We start from the raw sequence: 18,737 nt of genomic DNA, 5'->3' as shown, positions 1-18,737 counted from the left end.
AATAGTTCTTAGCTTTACAGTCTATATGACAGAACAACTAGTTAAAATCTCACTACCAGACTACGTGCAGCCATGAACTAGTAATGTTTGTTTTCTAATGACAATCATTAAATTTGCAAGATACAAAGTGCTGAAAACATAGATTTCATAGATTTAAAGACTAGACGGAATTAGTCTGATCATCAAATAAATGGGAGCCAAAGAACACAAAGTCATCTATCAAGGTTGTTGGTAATGCAAAGACTTCCAACTACCCATGAAAAATGCAACTGAAGAAGCACAAACTCAGGAAAGATGCCATATCATGGCATCTGGTCAAAATTAAGAACTGTAAATATATATATGCAGTTACAATTTAAAAGCAAAATAAATTAAATAGAACACATTCCAGTAGAAAATGGGTTTATAATACAGTCATAATGGAAGTATAGCAACAAAAGAAAATTATTGAATAAATAATTTGATATATTAATAAACAACAGGGCAGTGGCTTACTGTAAACTGTTCTAGAAGGGCAGATTATGTGAGCCCTATGAGGAATTCTGTTTTGTATCTAAAAAGTTTGATAAATTTCAGTGCAAAGAAACTAGGTGAAGAGGACCATACATCCGAGTCATTACAGTAAAAGACTCCAATGCCATAAGAGCACATGTGCTAAATACAGCAGACCAGGACTAGGATATTAAATGTGCAGTGCTGAAATGAAAAAAGAAAAAAAAAAAAGACAAAATAGGATAATCAGATAATCATAGATCTTATATAATCCAAGCAGAAACAAATCAAATTTGCAAATGACCAAACTTAAAGAAGTCATTTCTCAGAACAATCTACAGTTGCTTCTCAAAGCTGCACAAGCTTGAGAAGAGACTATTTTGAGAAATTACTCCTTCCTTGGAAGACACAAGATAGCCTTAAATCAACCAGCTCAGCTTGATAAGCTGTAGACACATATGCAAGCATAGTTTAGACAGAGCTTTAGACTTCAAACACAATAGGCAGAAAGAATTCAAGGATTAACAGAATCTGAGCTGATATGTAAAGTAATCATAATATAATGAGGTTAAATATATCTAGCAAGAGGTAATATATTAATAGTAATGCAGTGACACTAAATTTTGGACAGAGGTATTTCAATAAAATGATAGTCAAAAAATCACTGGTATCAAAATTAAAGGCCGTTGAGTCCTTAGGCGTGGCTTTCATGTTGCTTCCAAAACCAAGAATACTTCCACTGATAAATATACCAGGGAGTCAGGGGGTGAGAAAAACAAAGAAGGCAAGCTGAAGACCAGCAGAGTGAAATGAAAGGGTTTGAGCCATTACTTGAGCTAAGCAGGGAACTGTCAATACCTGTAAAGGCAGCTTTCATGAAACAAGGAAAATCACCATAAGCTGTAACAGTCAACACGTAAGAGGGAGAGCTGGATAGCAAAGGTAATGGCTAAAAATCAAACCATTAAAAGTATAAAAACAAATGAAAAGAAACCTTTTAAATACGTCAAAAGCAAGAAGCTTATAAAGAGTCACTGAGTCTGCTGGGAACATCAGAAAACAAAGACAGCAATTAAGGAAGAGAAAGACTATGCTAGGAAGACAAATGATTTATTTGCATCAGTCTTCACAGTAGAGGATGTGAGGGAGATATCTACTCTTGGGTAATAAAAATGAGGTACTATCAGATGAAGAGGTGCTGGAAAAAATCAATCACTTAAAAAGCAGGAAGCCAGCAGGACCAAGAACTCCGAACAAGAAGTAGTTAAACTGTGCAATCTCTAATTAAAAAACAACTCCTATACTAGAAAGTTAGAGGGTAGTAAATATTTCACATGTATTATAAAGAGGCTTTATGATGATTTAGGGAATTAAAGATTCATAAATCTTACGTCTGTACCTGGCAAATTAAAAATAAGAAAATAAAACACTCAGAAGATCATGAGATGATAGGTCTCTGCAAAGGCAGATGATGTCTCACTAAGCTTTTAGAATATTTTCAGTATATCAATAAAGTACCGTGGTGGTCGAAGGAGAACCAACTGACATCATTCATTTAAACTTGCAAAGGCCTTAACAAAGCTTCTCACAAGAGACTGCTGAAAAGAAGAGACAAAGAGAGCAAACTGAAGACCTCTGTTCAGTGTATAGCAGCTATCAGAAGAAGGAAACTAGATATTAAAATGCATCAAGAACAGAACTAAGCACAATAAGGAAAAACAATGTTATATAAATCAGTGCTGCAGCTTCATCCGAACTGCTGTGTGCAGTACTAGTTTCTACATCTCAAAAAGAGATCAGAAAACTAGAGGGAGTTGAGAAGTTGAAAGTGGTGAGTGGTAGAAGTCCTTAAAAAAGCTCTGTGCTGTGGAGATGGATAGGGATAACTGTAATTATTTTAAAAAGGAAATTAAAAAGAAGTGTGATAAAAATGCATAAAATAATTACTAGAAGTATGCCAGAATCTCATTTCTTCCTGTCTTAGTACAAGAACATGGTGACAGTCAATTAAATTGAAAGGCAGCAAATTTAACAGAAGTGATATGTATCTTTTTTTCAGGTAATATATATTTATGCTGCGGGACTCATGGTTACTCTGTATCATTGAGCTAGAAAAATACAAGACTAAGAAGAAGCAGATACTAGTTGGATAACAAGAATGTCTTTAATCACACCAGTTAAAAGAGTATTGCAGGGGAACCAGGACCTGTCTGGAGACTTAAACAGATCTCTTCAGGAGGCAAGGATGGCAAGAGAGTTTATGAAATCAGATTGTTAAAAATATTCATATTTGGGGTTTTCTGCACCTTCCTCAGGACTAATATCACCTATTGCACAACTTTCACTGCTTCTGGCCCAATAATTGTGACTGAATGAAAGTATCAAAATATTTGAACTAGAGGTGTAGCACAATTAAAAATTCTTGCAGAAATCCACATTGAAGATGTCATACAAAGAATTCAAAAATCAGCAAGAAAAGAGGTGGCACAAAACAGCTTTTTCTGCTGAAAAGTTTGATGAAAATGAACAAAAAAAGCAAACAAATCATTGACATTTTCAACTGAAAATTATCAACCAGAGTTTGTTTGAAGTTTGGAAGGGGAGACAGTTTTCTGATAAAAAATCAACTTTTCAAAGGAAAACCAATACTTTCTCTGATTTTTTTCAATTTTTAAATAGAAACTTTTTAACCACCCCTGCCAGGACCTATGCTGCATATTCTTCAGCACCATCTACTGGTGCTGTACTATTAATTAACTATTTATACAAATACAAATCACTTCTGCTATATATTCCAAATATAATCATAAATCTTGTTCTTTCAAAAGATTTAAAATTTAAAATTGAGATGGCAGCATATAGCCTGTTATTTATTAAATTCATATTCCTCTTGATGACTGAAAGTTAACTGGTGAAATTTGCTTGGAATTTGAACTCAGTAGGGAAATGTAATATTTTTTAATGGTTTGTAACGTACTGGACCAGAAAAGATGTGATTCAATGAAATGATTTCCAATTTACATTTTCTCTCAAGCTGTTTAAACACCAAAGGCAGTTTCAAAAAAAAATTTTTACACATTTAATTTTATGATAGCCATAATATGGCCAGCATCTTCTATTTTACTCCTTTAGCTCAAACCAAATTAAATAACATTTCTCTTCAGGTAGTCCAGCTTCGGATTTAAAATTTTCCCTGACTTACAGAAAGGGAATACTGCCCTTATAGAAAAGTGGTATTATTCAGCAGAATTGGTGATGCAGAGAGGACACTCTACGCTTGACAAACAGGATTCTGAAGGTCCTTGGAGGTCTGAGAAAATAGGATGGATAGGGGGAACGCAAAGCAGTACCACTTCTTCATGGGCTAAGTGGTTCAGTAAAAACAGCACTTTTACATGTAATCACCCTTGTTTTCATTATTGCACATAATAAGGTGACATAGCTGGGTGTCTGTAAATCTGCAGTTAAGTTAAACATAATAATGCTGATAATAATACAGAATTAAACTACAAGTGTAAAGGAAGTGTAAAACAAAGTCCTTGTTGAATTTTTTTTTTTTTTTTTTTTTTAATGTGTGCCCTCAGTGCTGCAGTTAGGTAATCATGAAGACACTCTTTTATTTGCCCAAACGAGAGCCCCTGCAGGCTGTGGCAGCAACCTTGACTTGAAAATGTTCCCCTTAAGGGTGACAGGTTGACTGAGTGAGAGAATAGCCCGTTTTCTAAAGCTGTTTGCTTTAAACTTCAGACTCCCTTTAATAATTTGCACCCAAACTACCAAAGAATATCAGTTATAATTGTGCTGAATTTTGTGCCGTGTTCACTAAACTCCGGACTGAAATCACTTGGCTACCGTAACAAAGATATCAAAGATCTTCAAGTGCTACTATAAATTGGAAAGGGTGGGGGGAAGAACCAAACCAAAACCAGAAACAAACAGTAGCTAAACAAATCCTCTTACGTATTCTGTCTAACATATTCAATTTGGTAGGTGCATTTTTTTCTCATCGCTACAGGAGTTATTTAAAAATATTTCCCTCCTCCCTCTTCTTCAGTTTTCACCAAGCCCATCTCTGCTGAAATGCCCCTACCCAACCTCAAAAGCAGCACTGCAGAGTTAGCGCTGGCTCGGCCGTGCCTATCCGCCCCGCTCCGCTGCCAAGGTACGCAGCGCTTCCTCCGGTGCCGTGGCGCGTTCTTCGGAGCACAGACGGCACCGCAAGCACCACGCAGTTCTCGCGGCACTTCTGTGAGACGCTGTGGCGTTGCATTAATAACTTATTCCTAGGTTTTAATGGAGGTACTCAAACAAGTTGGATCTGCTCGGTATTTCTGGATGATGGCTTTAGGCGCATACTACACCTGACCTTCAGACTGTAGAGTATTGCTAACTGTATATATGAAATAACACCATTCCTGACACAGATGATCTGCATGCCTAGCTTAAACAAATACATTTTTAAATTTATATTTTACAGTATTGAATATACTCCGTCAGTTATAGTCTATCAAATATTGAGAATTTTGTTACCTCGGATGCAGCTGCCCGACACCTGGCAAACAAACTCTTTCTGAAGCTGGCCTCAGTTCATACGCAAGTGGATCATGGATATCTGTGCGCTTACAAAACGATGTTTTACTTAGTGGTAGTAATTAAAAATGGACTCTCCAAGCCTAACTGCAATGGATCTTGTGAAGAAGCCTGCAGCATGTTATGTGCTGCCATCTCATCCAACTGCTTTCCAACACCACTAGTTACCGAAGTATTATCTGTGCAACTTTCCTCCTTTCCCTCCATTTGCAGACAGGGGGCCAAGGAGTTTTCCCTCCCAGGTTCCTCTCTAGCATCGCCACCTCTTCACAAAACCGAGAAACTGAGAAGCGGAAGTTAATTGCAGGGTTGGGATATGTTGGAAGCTGCCAAACACAATAGTTTATCCTACACTATGTATTTATTGCTTCTCATTTCCACTCCCAATTAAAAAAAAACAATTTGCCAGGGCCACAGGAAACAGGTGGAGGAGTGCATTGAGGGAAGTTTTTTTCCTACAACTTACCCTCCCCTTATTCCTAAATATAAATGGGGTCAAAAAGGGTATTTAAATACTGGATCCTATTTGATTTGTCAGCCTGTCAATGAACCAAGCTACACTTGAAGTATTCGAACATGGTGGTCATCTTTTACAGATAATATGGAGTGTCATTAAGCATGAAAGAATATGGTTATCTCTAAGCCAGTAACAATTCAACTTTCACTGTATTGTATTTGCTAGGCAAAAATCATGCACATCTCTCAGTTTCCTTGGTTTGGGTGGATATTTGGGGGGTTATTTTGACAGCAGGGGCATAAACTATTTATGTTTGCTAGCATGGACGTGGTTTACAGCTTGTACCTATGGAAAATACAGTAAAAAGATATAATCATACTTGCATTTACTTTGGTCAAAAGTGGTTTGTGGCCAGTAATACCTCTGATCAGAATTTGTGCAGCGTGTAATTGTAATCATAAAACCCACTTATTACTGGAATTCGAGCCTTTCAGGGGCTAAGGTGGGAGTAGAGGGGAGAAGACTGTTTGCTTTACAGAATGATCGCTTTGGTCCTTGTCCAGAACTTTCAATTTTCGTTTCGCTGGGGCGGCCGGCACCGTACGGTTCAACCCGTGCAGCCGGGTGTCAGAGGAGCTGTGACAGCGCGTGGGGCTGTGGCCAGGAGCAGGCCTCACCGCCCCGCGTCGGCTTTGCCCTCCGGCCCGGACGGAGGCGCCCAGAGGGCAGAGCCGCCCAGCTAAGAGCTGACCACTGACACCAGCATTTATTAAAATGTCATCCTCTAATTTTCACATCGGATATTTGCTGTCGCACACCGCCCCCGACCTCTCACGCCAGCGGCGAGGGCCCGAGGGGAGCCCTGCTCGCCGTGGGGGGCGGGAGAGAGAGAAATCGCGAGTTCAGCTCTGCCGGCTCTCCCGAAATAAAACGCGGGTCTGGCTCGCTCGCGGCAGGGCTCGAAGCCCCCACCCCGCCCGGAGCGGCGCTGCGCCGGCCGCTGCTCGCCGCGCAGACTGCGCCGGCAGCCCGCGGGCGGAGCCGCCCGCCGAGCCCCGCGGGCGCGGACACGGCCGCGGGCCCTCCCCGCGCCGGGGCTCCCGCGGCTCCCGCCCGGCGCAGCGCCCGGGCGGCCGCGGCCGCGGAGGGAGGCGCGGGGCGGGCGCAGCCCGCTCGCCGGCTGCGAGCAAATCAGGCGCTAATTGCAGCCTCGCGGAGAAAATTGCTATTGTTCCCGGCAGAGGCGGGCGGCACCGGGAAAGCGCGCAGACGGGCTGGCTCCTCGGAGCGCTCTGTCACTTAGTCTGCACCGCGGTGCCGAGCTGACAGCTCTCGGGGCTGCGACAGCGGGTTTTGCGCTTGGAAAGAACGAGCAAGAGGAGGGAGAGCGAGCGGCGGCTTCCCGCTCCCCCTGCCGCCTCCGCCGCCCCGCTCGCCTCTCTCCCCGCCTGCGAGTTTCTCTTGCGCCCGGCGGCCGCCGGCCCCAGCGCTGCGAACCGAGGCTGCGAAAACCTCCCCGACGCAGAAAATAACGTTTCTGGGACGCGCTCCGCGGGCCGGCGGGAGCGCCGCGCACGCGCGCGCGCGCGCGCACACACACACACACACACACACACACACACACTAGCACACGCGCGCACGCGGAGCGGAGCGCCGGGGCGCGCGCAGCCCCCGCGCGCGGGCCCGGCACAGCGGCGCGCAGGGGGCGCGCACACGCGCACAGCAGCGCCCGCGGGCTCGCGCGCTCGCTCTCCCTCTCACACACGCGCACGCGCACACGCACACGCACGCGCGCGCGCGCACCGGCAGAGGCAGAGCCGCGCTGGCGCCCCTCCGCGCTCTCTGCGCTCGGCATCCACAGCGCTCCCCGGCATCGGCAGCCAAGGACCCCCCAGCTGCCGTCCGGCCATTAGCGCCTGGCGGGGAGGAGGAGGAGGAGGAGGAGGAGGAGGTGAAGGAGGAGGAGGAGGGAGACAAGAGGAATAAGTCTATTAGTAACAACAACAACAAAACCCACCAACAAATCTGCACTAGCGCCTTAGTCCGCCTCCCAGACCGTCGTTTGCCTGGCATCTCTGCTCATCGGGCTGGTGTGCTTAGACTTTGTTACAAGTAAAAAAAAAAAAAAAAAAAAAAAAAAAAAAAAAAAAAAACCAACAACAACAACAACAAAAAACCCTTCGCTTGTTCAGCCACTTCCATTTTTTTCCCCCTGCAGTCTCGCTGGCTTGAGTTTTATTTTTTTTTTCTTTCCCCTCATGTGGTTGGATTTGGTGGATCCGAAGCCAAAGCTGCTTTTTTTTTTTCCTCGGTGGGGTGTGCGTGTGGCGTGCGGGGCTTTTCTCGCTGCGTTTTTCATCTTCTGCTGCTTTTTTTAATCTTGGTTTTGAGCCTGAGCCGGGGAAAATGGGAAACGGTGCTTCCGACAGAAGGGGAATCTCTCCATCACTGTTGTCGGGACGTGTGCCTGTGGTGCTAGTGTTTTAGAAAAAGAGCCTGCCAGCTTTCGGAGTGGAAGGTAAGGGCGCCCGGGGCATCTGCCGTCTCCCATTCCCAGGGATTAGGACCGCGGAGCTTCCAGCTCGGGATTCCGGGGAGGAGGCGGAGGAGGAGGGGGACAGGCTGTTGCTGAAGGATAGGGAGAGACAGCACATACAAGATGATCTCTGCATTTACTTCTACCCTGCAGTTTAAAAGTTAGAGAAGTCCGTTTTGCGACAGGTCTGCTTCACTGAAACTGATTTCCAGCGAGACCAAGAAAACCTGAGGTTTGTGCATGATTGGAGTATTTTTTTTCGGGGGGGGGGAATGTTAGGTTAATAGGAAGTTAAAATAAGAGAAGTCAGTGGGTCTTCTGCTGGGGAAAAAATAGGTGGAGTGATGGCGCCGTCTATGTTCGGCTAAACTACAGTGTCACCTAGAAAATCAGTTTGGGGAATATCCAAACTAAACGCCCGTTTGGTTTTCAGCAGAAAAGGGTTCCCCCCTTCCCCGAACGGGCAGCCTTAAGCCGCTGTGGCCGCTCTTTCACTTCCTCGACCATCGAAGAGGGGGATCTTTTTAATCGGAGCGTCTGATCCTCGCGGGGAGCAGCTTCGCTCTTGTATTTAGGAATATTGCAAACTAAATGAAATGCTGCCGGCACACTCAATGCGCGCGTGTGTGTGTGTGTCTGTGTGTGTGTGCGTGCAACAGAGGGAGAGAGAGATTAAGAGAGTAAGTACTGTGTTCCAGTATCCTTGCATGAACAAGTGCACAACTAAAATGAGGGCTATTTGATTAGGTTTCTTCATAGAAAACAGCCTCGCACTGCAGACGTCTTTATTTTTCTCGTGCAAATGTTATATAGATGGTAAAAGTCAGGAGCTTTTTCTTTTCAAATAAATAAGCAAATAAGCCCCTTCCTTGCTTTCCAGATTATAAAATTAATCTTTTTTCATGGATGGAATTCCTAATTTAGACACTTATTGTCACATTGGCTTTCAACGCCTACACCATCCTGAATAACACTGCGCAGAGCTGCATTGCCTGCTAACTGCTTCAGCAAAAGGGAAATTGTTTCCAGAATTCCCTACAAGTTTCAATTTTTTAAACCTTAAATGCTGCACGGACCCTATCTGGAGAAGAAGGACTGTGTTATTCATTGAGATGGACGCTCAGAAAGGAGAAAATCCAACCGTTTCCATAGCCCAGCGGCAGCTCTCTCTCTCCCTCTTTTTTTTTTTTTTTTTTTTTTTTTTTTTTTTTTTTTGAAAAACCGCAGCTATAAAGAGGGTTAGAGTTGGTGCTGCTTTGCCCGTTTCAGGATTCAGAGTTTGAATTATAATCTAGGAGATCCAGAAATCTCTTCAAAGGAGTTTAATCCGATGATTTGTTCTGCTACGCAATGAGAGACGGAAGATGCCTTGCCATTTGGTGAGGAGATGAAAAGCTGGGCAAAGACACACATCAAAACTCAGGAGCTGAGTATGTATCTGTATGTCTGTCTCTGTTTACAGAGCAACAGTGGAGGAGACTGCAATCCAGAGAGTTTTAAAATCAGCTTGACATCACTTTTGTCTGCTTGCATCTGTAAGCAGAAAGTGAAAAGCTTCTCATTTATAACAGATAAGCAGGCTTGCAAAGGTTAAAGCTGAAAACATTAAATTTTAAATTTTTTGATAACATTACAGGGATAAATATGACTAAGGTTCACTTTATTAACCTAGGCCACCATTAGGAGAAGAAAGCATGTGGAGGCTGTAACGGTTGACGGGCGCAGTAAAACAGCTTTATTTGGAAATAGTAGTAGAGAAAATGTAATATGTCTTTCACCATAAAAGTGCACATCTGCAAAATACAGGAGCTAATCAGACAGTACAAGATACTCTTAATAAAAGGGCAAGTGAGAGACTGAGTCCAATCTAATAGGTACAGAGATCCTACTGTAGCATTGCCAACATTACAGAGCTAGTGATTGTAGGTACAAATATAATGATCTATTTTATATATCCTATCCTAAGAGGTTGCAGCACATTGAAATTATCTTAAAATGCTGGCACTTAGTGGTGGTGCTAGACCACCACTAGTTTCATCCGCCTGTCTTTGTTTCTTTCTCAGATAAGAGTCTCAAGATTTCATTAACACATTAATCTCAGTATTTCCTGCCTGGTTTTTCTTTCTGTAGAGACTTTTGTTACCAGGTGGCCACTGCAAAGGCATGTAGACATACGGGAGATAATGTTCCATCTGTAACAAATAATAATTTGTGCATTTTTAAATTATGGCTATAATTATTCACAAGTACTTCTCAGAGTTAATAGAAAAAATACATATAAAAACAGGTGCTACCAGATTTCTTGATTTATTTTAGTAAAATTCTGTATGTGCATATTTTATACATACATATTATATATATATATGAATATAACAGTGTGCAGACTATTTATTTACTTTTTGAAGAAATAAACAAATAAATTGCCTTCTTTTAGTCTGTCAGGCAAGGTGTCTAGCTTTTTTACATAAGTTGAACAATTCTTATCCACGCCATGATGAATACCTCTTAGGCAAGAGAGGACGTTCCTATTAATAATCTAATAAATGTTGTTTTTTAATTTGAATGTAGAAAAATTGACTGCCGTGATAGCCACGTGATGGCGCTGTTCACACGGCAGCAAACGATTCCCTGGTGTTATAAAATGAAAATTACCTGCCCTTCTTTCTAAAAGGGGCTCTAACTGCAAGCTTGAAAACAGCTGGCTTGAATATTGGAAGGAGTTTGGTTTTCAATGCGTGAAGAATTCTACTTGCATTTTTATTTCATTTCATCTCCTGCAGGCCAAATGACATAGGATGAAGGCTGTTCGTAATCTGCTGATTTATATATTTTCCACCTATCTCCTGGTTATGTTTGGATTTAATGCTGCCCAAGACTTCTGGTGCTCCACATTGGTGAAGGGGGTCATTTATGGATCGTATTCTGTAAGTGAAATGTTTCCTAAAAACTTTACAAACTGCACTTGGACGCTGGAAAATCCAGATCCGACCAAATATAGTATTTACCTGAAATTTTCCAAAAAGGACTTCAGCTGCTCCAACTTTTCCCTCTTGGCTTATCAGTTTGATCATTTTTCCCATGAAAAAATAAAGGATCTTTTAAAAAATAACCATTCTATAATGCAGCTCTGCAATTCCAAGAATGCTTTTGTATTTCTGCAATATGATAAGAATTTCATTCAGATACGCCGGGTCTATCCCATCGATTTCCCAGGATTACACAGAAAGGAAGAAGACCAAAAATCCTTTTTTGAGTTTTTGGTGTTGAACAAGGTGAGCCCGAGCCAGTTCGGGTGCCATGTGTTATGCACTTGGTTGGAGAGCTGCTTGAAATCTGAAAACGGGAGAACCGAGTCCTGTGGGATCATGTATACAAAATGTACCTGCCCTCAGCATTTGGGAGAATGGGGAATAGACGACCAGTCCCTGGTGTTGCTCAACAACGTGGTGCTGCCCCTCAACGAGCAGACGGAGGGCTGTCTGACCCAGGAGCTGCAAACCACCCAGGTCTGCAACCTCACCAGAGAAGCTAAACGACCGCCAAAAGAAGGTAGGAGCTTCTCAGAGGGTCGGGGCGGGGGGGGGGGAGAGGGAGGAAGGGGGGCTAAATCCCACATCGCTGCCCGGGTCCTGCTGTGGGGCTCGTTGAGACTTGCATTCATTTGACTTGCACTCCACACCAGCTTGCCTCCAGGCAAGGCGAAAGGGCTAGAGAAGAGGCACACTCCCTCAGGGTAGGGAGGGTTGCATTTTCATTTCTACATTAACCTTCAGCATGTAGTTCTGCCGAGCGCTGTTGAAACTCCTCATACGTTTCCCCAGTTTTCAGCCCCCACTTACAGTAATGCTCACAGGTTGAGAGGCAGGAATTGCACTCCCCCTCACCACCTTTCTACTGCAACCATCCGACTACAACATCCTCATTCTCTTGATATGATCCGTTGACATTGCAAGGAAAACATTTCCAAAGGCATGCAGGCGACCTCACTAAGACTGCAGGAGATTTACAGTGGCCAGGACACCTGGCCCGAACTGGGCCAGACCTCAGCAATCTACAAATACATGAAAAGCAAACCCAGCTGGCTGGGGCAAACCTTCCGCCTGCGATGCCTGGAGAGGCGACACGGTGTGCACAGTCAGCACATGCGCCTTTGGCCTGCTGTGGGACCTGCTGAGGGGGCCGCTGGCTGCTGCCGCCACCGCCAGTGCTTTTCCACGTGGTCCCAGCGCCAGGAGGAGGCTTTGAGTGTGACAATAACACTGGTGGGGAAGGGGGTTAAGCTTATGTTAATATGTTAAGCTGCTTCGTGTCGTTGCTGCAAAAGTGGCGACTGTGGAAGGGCGGGAGGCCGTGGATCCAGCAGTTACAGTGGCAGCCCCCTGCCAACCCCTTCCTCCAGCACACACCTCCTGTTTTGGCCTCCTGACATTTTTGGAGAGGTTGGAGGGCGATATTTTGGGACGGGCACCAAGTGAGGAATGAGGCCCAGAGCCTCAGGCTGACCCGTGCTGTGGGATTCAGGTGTGACCATGGGTGAGGGGGGCTTTCGGCACAGTTGTGTGGGAAACGGGGGGATTAGCCTCTGCAGCAAGGAATAAATTGTCGAGTCTGGGGTATTGCATTTTAATGCAGGAAATGTTCCCTCTCTCCTTGTTTTCTGCCTAGCCACAAAGCTCCTAGTCTGTGGAAAGGCAGAGCCAAGCTCCCAGCCCCCCTAATAGAAGTTGCTTTGTGGAGGAATGTAACATTGACACGTTGTTAGGAGAGGATTTTCTTTAAGGGCAGCCAAGCCCGAGTGGTGTGGGAGAAGAAACGCTGAACTTGCTCCAGCTGCCGCGGTGCCAGCGCTGGGCGAGGGCAGCGGGCCGGGCCGGGCCGGAGGGAGGGAGAGGGGCAGCTTTGGGGCTCCTGCGGGTCAGTGTCTCTGCACACGCTCCGCAGTTTGGAGCAAGGGAAACGAAGCGATTTTAACTTACCGGGCTGCCTGCCCCTCGTACGAATCCCCGAGAAGCCTGCGCAGCGGCAGGGACGGCGTTTAACACCACTTAGGGTCCTTAAGCGTCCTTAGGATCAGGCGGCCGCCGCCGAAGCGGGCAGACGGGCCGCCCCCTCCCCGCTGCGGGGCGCGGCGCGGCGCGGAGGCGCAGGCACTGCGGGGGCCCCCGCTGCGGGCAGGCAAAGCCGCGGGGCTCGCTAGGAAATAAAAAGCGCCCCGAGCAAAAGGCGCCTAGGGGAGGGGGTGGTGTGGTGGTTGCCCTGTGTTTCCGCACCCGCGCAAGTTGCGCTCGAGCTCGGCGGGTGCTACGCCGTGCAGCGCGGCGCTGCGGGCGGCGGGAGAGGGGCGGTTTCTGCCCCTTGTTTTGGACCAGCAGGTGCCGCCCGGTTGCGCGGAGCGCAAGCTCGGCGGCTGCTGCGCGGGCCGCCCGCGCCCCGCTGCGCCGCCCTCAGACGTGCACCAAACACCGAGGGGTGCCCGTGTTTCACCGTGCAGACCCCTGCTTCTGAAATGTGCTGGGTGGAAAGGCTAGAGAAAGCTGAGGACTATTATTATTATTAATCTTGAGAGGTGCCTCGAGGATAATTTGTTCTTGATTTCAGCCATACTTTAACTCCTGCCCCTACTTGTGGCTTTTCCCGGGTGTTAGTGGGGTAACCTGTGCTGTCAGGCTGGAAGTTTTCTTTGCTAGGTGGCAGGTGTCCTTCACCTCTGTTGCACTGTAGTTAGTATCCTTTTGGTGCTGCTGAGAAGTTTTAATATAATTATTTCATTTTTGATTGCTTTTATGTACTTGAATTTTGTTCATCAAACTGTTATCAAAAATTGCAATCAGTTAGGAAATTAAGCCTCATGGTACTTCTCAGTAGCACTATGTTCTTTGCCTTGCCTTCAGTTTTTAAGCATTTTTACCTGAAAGTTAAAAATATCCGGGAGAGATGTGTTGATTGTTTTCCATAGATATATTAATGCCTATCAGATACAGCACTTGTTATGGTTGTATGTAAAAAGCAGGGTTTGGGTTCAGTCAGAGGCTTTATTGAGTGGTCAAAATGCAGAATATTGCTACCACAGATGTAACTTAGTTCATCACCTGTGCCTGGAAGCACTCAGACAAGCTTATTTCTGCAGGCAATCTAACTCGGGTTAGACCAAGCACAGGTAATAAAAATACATGTAATAACTAAGAGAATGGCTCCTTTTTGTTACAGTTCATAGTGGGGACTTCTAAATGCAAACATTCTTTTTTTTTTTTTTTTTAAGGTAAGCTTAGCTTAGTTTTAAGGGGAACACTGGTTGCCTATCACTTTGTGAACGAGCTCTAGACTTGATAAAAAATTATTTTAAGAATTCTTGTATTACTTGAGGTTTGGTACTGACATTGTCTAGCAATGACTTTTGGAAAGGAACTGCAAAGGACTGACAGCCTTCCACAAGATTATTCATACTTTCCCATTCTTCAGTCAAGCTTGATGAAAGCCACTCTGTATGAAAGGCAAAGTATTTTCCAAAAAACGTCTCCAGGTTTAGAACCATATTGTAAATAGAGGACATCTAGGTTAAGGCCTACTGTTTCTTTTCCTGAACCTCTGAAGATTTTTGACTATTCTGAACAAGCTAAAATAGACAAAAGTAAGTGGTTTTGCTTTTTTGAAATGTGTTGCACTTTACAAAAGATGTGACAAGTGCACAATGGATGGTTGTGTTTCTAAAAGTGCTGAAGTGTGTTGAGCAATAAGAGGAACTAGGTCAAAAAAGGAAGCTTTAACTATTACTTTTCCAAAGAAAATGTTTTGGAAGTATGTGGTATAATTAGTGTTTCTTCAGCATGTAGATCATCTTTGGTGTCACTGACTAAAGCAATATTGAAAATCATCCCATTTTCACCAAGACCGAAGAGTTTCACTGTGTCTTAATGCTCTTGTAGCCTTGCATCCTGGATCAAAGCACAGCAAGTAGATCTCAGTGAATTTCAGGTAGGGACCTGAATTTTAGGGTTCAGTGGAATTTGTCTTCCCCATTTTCAGTGCTGTAGACTGAAGTATCTCATGAAGCTTCAGTCAGTAAAGATACAGCTCAATTCCAGCTTTCACGAACTTGTAAGCCTTTACATGTAGTCAGTACATAGTTTTATGAATGATAAGGGTAAGAACATAGCAAAGTCTTTACTTACTGTGGCTACTACAAAGCAATAATAATATTGTGATTTTTTAAAAAACATTTATTTAGAAACTATAGTTTGGAGTTTCCCTCCATATTTTACTGCCATATCTATCAAAGGCCACCACAATTAAAATGACTCTTTCTTCATCTTCCCTACATCCAACAGTGGAAAATAATAGAGAGGATATTCATGTATCTTGTATTTCTTATTTGGCCAATACAAAATAATCTTGGGGAGGGGGGAGTTGTTTGTTTTTTAAGTATACTAGGAATGTAGCATTGGTCTCCTTTGTCACAAATTCTAACAGCGTACTACATACCAGCATCTCAATATGCTCAATTTATTTATTTTTTTTTTCTGATTTTAAACCTGAAAACAACAGGAATGTCTCAGTAGAAGACTTACTATAATAGTAAAACAATAATTTATGATACATTATTGAATAATAGTAACCTACAGATAGTTTTGTGATACTTTTTTGGCAGGTATGCATTTATTTATATGTTGTCTGACTAATGCTCGCTTCTTGTTGCACACATTTAAGATTAATCATAATCTTCATCACGTGCCCAGAGGCCACTGCCTGGGTCAGTAGCATGGACATCCCTAATCAGAAGACCATATGCAGTAAAAATATACATAGCATGACTCCATCAGAGGATTCACACTGTAGAATTAGTGCAGGATGTGTCTAAGAAGATCAACAATTGCAGAATGGAGACTAACATCCTTACACTTCTGTAGGGATATTTAATATTAAAAATGTTCAGAAAAAAATTGGGGAAATTCAAAATAAATAAATCTGGTCTCTAAAGTACTGAATCAGTACAGTGATGTATTCAGAAGACTCTTAATAATTTTTGTATCTTCCTACATGCAGTGGTTCTTTTATCCATGCTTATATGCTAACTTGAGCATTCAAGTAGACAAAGGAAGCTGATTACTGATGGAAGGATAGATGTTTAATTTTGCACAGTAAATATTCAAAAAAAAGTTCTTCATTATGATTTACAAAATATTATGTAAAAATTTATAACTGAGGTGCTAAAAAACCCTGTAATCATGCTGTTCATGAGCAGTTTCATCTCAGTGAAAATCTAGAGCATAAAGAAAAATGATTTCACTTTTTTACAGGAACATTGCTCTTCCCAAAATGTTCATAGACAAAATCAGCATGGAAGCTTTTCAAAGTCGATTGTAGACATTGTGTTTATCTTCATGGGCCTGGTTCCCCATTGAAGGAAAATTTGATTTCAGATACCTTTTGAAGTAAGCAATGCACTGTAGAAAAAGTGTTAATGATCAGAATCTCTTCTAATCAATAAACCCTACTTTTGTTTTCACAGATTGTATGCTAGTATCACTAAAGATAGTACTTTAGTTTGTTGTGTATTGATCATTTCCACTCAATTTAGTTCACTAAACTATGAAACGTCTTGTTGCTTTGGGTGCGAAATTTAAAACTTTGTGTACAAATCTAATCAGCACTAGTCAGAATTTGGTGGGATTCAGATTAATCCATGACTGAATTTTCTGATCCATTCAAAAAGGAAAATTAGCAAGCAATACCCATTATTATAGGAAAAGCCTACATAAAGAGCTTTGCTTTTAGTTATTTAAATGCTTGAATAGTAAATATACTTAGTTATGTATGTATGTCTGAGCAGCATTTTCCTCAGTGTCACGGATTCTTGCATTATTCTGTTCAGCACTTCTCACACTAACAAGATGACATAATATTCTGTGGGGAATGTCAGCATATCAGTCAAAAGAGTCTGCCATGCCTTCAGTGAGATCAGACCTCTACTGTGTAGGATCTGAAGACTAGCTTTTCGTCTTTCATCGTTTACTTAAAATATTTGTGGCTTCAGTGAAATAGCATGTTGGAAGGCAGGCTGTAACCAAAACCAGGATTTTGTTCCCCAAACTACTATTTCTGCTTGAATTAAACCTTTATTTATCTACATTATTGCACATCACATATTGTGAAGCCCTGCTCTCAGCTGGGAACAAATACTGTTAGAGCAAGAGCTCTACTCTAAAGACTACGGAATCTAAATAAAAAAGTTACACTAATTTATTTATATACCTTTCCCATTCCTTATAAGCATTTAATAAGTATTCAGACTGAAGTTAAAGGATGTCTGAGTTAGAGCAGAACTCATGGCTCTCTGGCTGCCTATTCAGTGGCTAACACCGAGTCCCTCCCGTACCACTGAATATTTCAGACCATTCATGAGTTCTTTATTTGCTTTTGTTATACCAGTAACTACCAGCATGTTGTTCTAAAAATCTTCTATTATGCTTTGTTCAACTGGTTAGAGTAAACAATATATTTATTGGATATTAGACCTTGTCCTCTGGTCAAATAAGTAATTTGCTTATACTTTTGATTTTCTTGAAAGTGTTCACACATAGAACAGCCATTAATGTTAATACAGGGTTTCAGTTACTAGGTCCCAGTGAAATTATATCACATTATATTATAATGTATGTGCCGCATTTCTTATTTAAGATGTAGGGGTTTTTTTTAAAGTATGTGTGTATAATATAAAAGATAGTGATTATGTGAAACATTAAAAAAAACACAGGAGAACATATTAAAAGTAAAGTAATTTATCCCCTTCTGTTCAAATCTCTCAGTACTGCTCTTTTGTTTGGTTTCCTGTTTGCAAAAGCAGAGAAAAATCTGCTTTGTGTGTTGGCATACACAGAGGAATTTTCAGAGAAGACTTTCTTTTTTCTGTTCTTAGAGAATTAATTTTATGAAGTTTATTCAGTTGTGTTTTATCAAAGCATTCCAACTAAAAGTTGTTGTAGTTCTCAAATTAAAGCTTAGCTGTTCACTTATAAATATGCAGTAATTGTAATAAAACAAAGGTCACTGCAGAATTCCACTGAGCATTATTTGCATTCACTGTTAACAAGAAATATAAAATGCTCTTTAGGATAGAGAAAGTTGTACATGATATAAAGTGCAAATTTACAAATTATGCATCATTTATTTATGAATATTTCAGGGTCTGAGCCCCTTTTGATGCTAGTTAAATCTCAAGGGGAGGACAGTAGAATTTTTCAAAGTTGTTCCCGATTTTGTTAATCTCATAGAGAAGTTATAAATAAAGTTTATATTGAATTACTGACGCTTTTTGCTGATGGACTAACCATCAACAGAATTAATGAAAACAATCTATAACCACACTATGAGATTAAGGTTTATACTTTACAAAGGCCAAACTTTTGTCCTTACTCAATGCAAGTTCCCAATGCTACCAATGATCACTTCATCTAAATAAGGATAGAATTAGAGGTCACAAAGCAGATAGGAGCCCATGAAGGGCATGTGAAACACTGATAGCATGCATATCTTCTACCAAAAGCAAATTATTTCACAGCTTGTATTAATTCTATTCTTGCAAACTTTTAAAGATTTTTTTTTCTCTTTATATTTACTTTCAAAAGCATCATTGACATTTGGTAGAGTGACACAGATGCACTCAAA

At 42.3% G+C, this 18,737-nt stretch overlaps 1 protein-coding gene across 1 annotated transcript in view; it reads left to right on the top strand.

Moving 5' to 3' along the window:
• Nucleotides 1-10,870: 10,870 nt before the first annotated feature.
• ADGRB3 (adhesion G protein-coupled receptor B3) overlaps nt 10,871-18,737 on the top strand; it is a 460,553-nt gene continuing 452,686 nt past the window's right edge. Inside the window, exon 1 of the mRNA XM_062571088.1 lies at nt 10,871-11,624. Within this exon, the coding sequence (XP_062427072.1) occupies nt 10,871-11,624 (754 nt within the window). The remainder of the gene's footprint in view (nt 11,625-18,737) is intronic.

Source organism: Rhea pennata, chromosome 3 (genome assembly GCF_028389875.1).
Source record: "Rhea pennata isolate bPtePen1 chromosome 3, bPtePen1.pri, whole genome shotgun sequence".
NCBI lineage: Eukaryota > Metazoa > Chordata > Aves > Rheiformes > Rheidae > Rhea > Rhea pennata.
The sequence above is the reverse complement of the archived record's forward strand: the minus strand, read 5'-3'. Positions and strand labels throughout refer to the sequence as shown.